At 45.8% G+C, this 5,000-nt stretch overlaps 1 protein-coding gene across 1 annotated transcript in view; it reads right to left on the reverse strand.

Annotated features, from left to right (window-relative positions):
- Window positions 1-95: 95 nt before the first annotated feature.
- Window positions 96-5,000, reverse strand: part of LOC307027425 (uncharacterized protein) — a 36,937-nt gene continuing 32,032 nt past the window's right edge. Inside the window, exons 12-13 of the mRNA XM_079695668.1 lie at window positions 3,302-3,472; window positions 96-918 (exon numbers count right to left, since the gene is read on the reverse strand). Coding sequence (XP_079551794.1) covers window positions 212-918; window positions 3,302-3,472 — 878 coding nt within the window. The 3' untranslated portion in view covers window positions 96-211. The remainder of the gene's footprint in view (window positions 919-3,301; window positions 3,473-5,000) is intronic.

Consider the following 5,000-nt stretch of genomic DNA (forward strand, 5'->3'; position numbering starts at 1 on the left):
GTGTTTGTTTATTGGCAGTCAATAAAAGATCTATGGCTTAAAGGATTCAAAGTGAGCTCTTAAATAAGTAGAACACTATTTCAGCTCTTGGCGTCAAAGTGGGCGACACCCTTCAATTAAAGAAGAAGCCGTGATGCAAGTAGAAAACTCTTTAGGTGTTCGAACTCGAGCTAAAGCAGTGTTTGTGTTAATATGTATTAGTCCCTTTTATTCACCTTTTGATTATCGAATTATTACCCTGAGGCTTTAAAAATGAACCGTTGTAGGTACCTTGGTTCCTCTGGTTCTCCTGGTTCCCCTGGTTCCCCTGGTTCTCTTGGTTCCCCTGGTTCCCCTGGTTCTCCTGGTTCCTCTGGTTCTCCTGGTTCCCCTGGTTCCCCTGGTTCTCTTGGTTCCTCTGTTTCCCCTGGTTCCTCTGGTTCTCCTGGTGCAGCAGGGATGCTCCTTGGTTCCCCTGGTTCTCCTGGACCCCCTGGTTCCTCTGGTTCTCCTGGATCATCTGGTTCCTCTGGTTCTCCTGGACCCCCTGGTTCCTCTGGTTCTCCTGGATCATCTGGTTCCTCTGGTTCTCCTGGACCCCCTGGTTCCTCTGGTTCTCCTGGTTCCTCTGGTTCTCCTGGTTCAGCACGGCTGCTCCTTGGTTTCCCTGGTTCTCCTGGATCCCCTGGTTCCTCTGGTTCTCCTGGTTCCCCTGGTTCCTCTGGTTCTCCTGGTTCCCCTGGTTCTCCTGGCTCCCCTGGTTCCTCTGGTTCTCCTGGTTCCCCTGGTTCTTCTGGTTCTTCTTGTTCTCCTGGTTCCCTTGGTTCAGCAGGGATGCTCCTCGGTTCCCCAGCTGCTCGGAGGCTCTCTGGTTGAACTGCAGGACTGAAGCTGAGTATTGATACCCGGGTCCAGCGGGACAAATCTCCTTAAAGGCCACTGTGGGAGGAGAACAGTTCATATGTATTAATACACAGAGATCCATCCATCCATCCATCATCCATCCATCCATCCAACATCCATCCATCCGTCATCCATCCATCCAACCATCCATCCATCATCCATCCATCCATCCATCATCCATCCATCCATCCATCCATCCATCCATCCATCCATCTTCCATCCATCCAACCATCCATCCATCATCCATCCATCCATCCATCATCCATCCATCCATCCATCCATCCATCCATCTTCCATCCATCCATCCATCCATCCATCCATCATCCATCCATCCATCCATCCATCATCCATCCATCCATCATCCATCCATCCATCTTCCATCCATCCATCATCCATCCAACCATCCATCCATCCATCCATCCATCATCCATCCATCCAACCATCCATCATCCATCCATCCATCATCCATCCATCATCCATCCATCCATCATCCAACCATCCATCCATCCATCATCCATCCATCCATCATCCATCCATCCGTCATCCATCCATCCATCCATCATCCATCTATCCATACATCCATCCATCCATCATCCAACCATCCATCCATCCATCATCCATCCATCATCCATCTATCCATACATCCATCCATCCATCATCCAACCATTCATCCATCCATCATCCATCCATCCATCATCCATCCATCCATCCATCATCCATCCATCATCTATCATCCATCATCCATCCATCATCCATCCATTCATTCATCCATCCATCATCCATCCATTCATCCATCCATCCATCATCCATCATCCATCCATCATCCATCCATCCGTCATCCATCCATCCATCCAACCATCCATCCATCATCCATCCAACCATCCATCCATCCATCCATCCATCCAACCAACCATCCATCCATCCATCATCCGACCATCCATCCATCCATCCATCCATCCAACCATCCGTCATCCATCATCTATCATCCATCATCCATCCATCATCCATCCATTCATTCATCCATCCATCATCCATCCATTCATCCATCCATCCATCATCCATCATCCATCCATCATCCATCCATCCGTCATCCATCCATCCATCCAACCATCCATCCATCATCCATCTATCCATACATCCATCCATCATCCATCCATCATCCATCCATCCATCCATCCATCATCCATCATCTATCATCCATCATCCATCCATTCATCCATCCATCCAACCATCATCAATCATCCATCATCCATCCATCCATCATCCATCATCTATCATCCATCATCTATCATCCATCCATACATCCTTCATCCAACATCCATCATCTATCATCATCTATCATCATCATCCATCCGTCAATCCAACCATCCATCCATCCATCATGCATCCATCCAACCATCCATCCATCATCCAAAATCCATCCATCCATCCGTCATCCATCCATCCATCCAACCATCCATCCATCATCCATCCATCCATCATCCATCCATCCGTCATCCATCCATCCGTCATCCATCCATCATCCATCCATCCATCCATCCAACCATCCATCCATCCAACATCCATCCATCATCCAACATCCATCCATCCATCCAACATCCATCCATCCATCCATCCAACATCCATCCATCCATCCATCATTCATCCATCCATCCATCCATCCATCCAACATCCATCCATCATCCAACATCCATCCATCCATCCAACATCCATCCATCCATCCATCCATCATTCATCCATCCATCCATCCATCCAACATCCATCCATCATCCAACATCCATCCATCCATCCAACACCCATCCATCCATCCATCCAACATCCATCCATCCATCCATCCGTCATCCATCCATCCGTCATCCATCCATCATCCATCCATCCATCCATCCAACCATCCATCCATCCAACATCCATCCATCATCCAACATCCATCCATCCATCCAACATCCATCCATCCATCCATCCAACATCCATCCATCCATCCATCATTCATCCATCCATCCATCCATCCATCCATCCATCCAACATCCATCCATCATCCAACATCCATCCATCCATCCAACATCCATCCATCCATCCATCCATCATTCATCCATCCATCCATCCATCCAACCATCCATCCATCCAACATCCATCCATCATCCAACATCCATCCATCCATCCAACATCCATCCATCCATCCATCCAACATCCATCCATCCATCCATCATTCATCATCCATCCAAAGACATTTTCAAAAAACGCCCTGGTAAATAACCCTTAAAAAATGTGCAGAATATTCAAAATAAAATAGTAAAACATGAATTCAGGAAAAAATTGCAAAAATAATGTTGTTAGTGTTGTTGTTGTTGTTGTTGTTATTGTTGTTGTACCTTATTATAAATGATTTGAAAAGTTAATAAACCATAATATGAGTTTGCACCTGATCCGAAGTAGGGGCACCTCTGGCAGTTCGGCCCCCAGGCTTTCCCCACGCGGCTGCAGCAGCAGATCTGCCTGCTGATGTTCCTCAGGATGGGCAGCGAGCAGGAGGCCGGACCCCCCCCCAGCACCCGGTGACACTGCCCCCGCTCCTCCGAGATCACACTGTGGGCTGCACACACACACACACACACACACACACACACACACACACACACACACACACACACACACACACACACACACACACACACACACACACACACACACACACACACACACACACACACACACACACACACACACGTTAGAGGAGGTATGAGAGTGCAGAGAGTCGAGAGGCGGAGCTTCATGCATCGTGCATCACATCCACAGAGGAGCAGAAAACATGGAGAACAGAGTTAAAGCAAACCTTGAAGATTTGTAAGAAAATTATGCTTTTATATAATATTTGAGAAAATATGAAAAATAATTAAATAGAATATGATACAAAATTACGTACAATTAGAGCAAGATTCGAGTAAAATATGAGAAGAATTCCAGAACAATTTAAATAAGATATGAGAAATATTTAGTAAAATATGAGAAGAATGTTACTCAAATTTCTGAATACAAACATTTACTAAAGGATCCCAAACAATGTAAGTACAATTTCAGAAAGTTGTCACTAAATATAAAAACAAAACAAGTAACAATGTGGAATAAATAAATTAAAATATCTAAGAAAAAATCAAAAAAAGAAAGTGCAAACAAGACGTAGACAACAGAACACAAAACACACATTTAGCTGCGCAGACAATCCCAATTTCACACACACACACACACACACACACACACACACACACACACACACACACACACACACACACACACACACACACACACACACACACACACACACACACACACACACACACACACACACACACACACACACACACACACACACACACACACACACCCACACACACACACCCCTGCTCAAGCGTTTGCAGCCAGTTTGAAAGCAGCAGAGACGTTTCCAGGTTTAATAAACCAGGTACATGCGGACCAGCATCCTCTACCTCCTCCTCCTCTTCCTCATCATCCTCTTCCTCCTCTTCGAATGCCGGTCAGAATAAGCAGCGCTGCGGTCAGACTTCCCAAACTCCTCACGTCAGTTTCTCTCTCATTTCTATCCTGACTCTATCCTTGTGTTTGATGAGGTTCCTGTTACAGGGGCCCTGATGCTCCTGCAGTGTGTCCTGTGTTCTACGGGCTTCAGCGTAAATGCATGTAAATGGTCTGCAAAGGGTCAAATCCCTGAGCTCCCTACAGAGTGAGTCTTCTTTCCCAATGTAGGAGCCACTAACTGAGTTTTTTATATTTTATTTGAATTGTTTAACATCTTGTTTTATAAGTATACATGGCCTACAGATATTATTTGTTGAATGTGTATCTGCACACCTATTGTTTACGCCCCCTGAATATATTTGTTGACACCCCTTGGTCTCCTATCTGCTATATTGTGTCTGTCTGGAAGGGGTTGGTTTTAGACGGGGGGAAACCTGTTCAACCACACACACTCAGAGGAAGGGATGTGTGGTGAAAATGGAAAATAAATGGATTCATCCTGATAGAAGGATTATCCTTCTGGATTATTTGTGTGTTGAAACCACAGCCCGTACGTTGGAGGTGGCTCGAGAAACGTTGAGCCCCCT

This window comes from Notothenia rossii (genome assembly GCF_949606895.1).
Source record: "Notothenia rossii genome assembly, contig: scaffold_303, whole genome shotgun sequence".
In the NCBI taxonomy this organism is placed as follows: domain Eukaryota; kingdom Metazoa; phylum Chordata; class Actinopteri; order Perciformes; family Nototheniidae; genus Notothenia; species Notothenia rossii.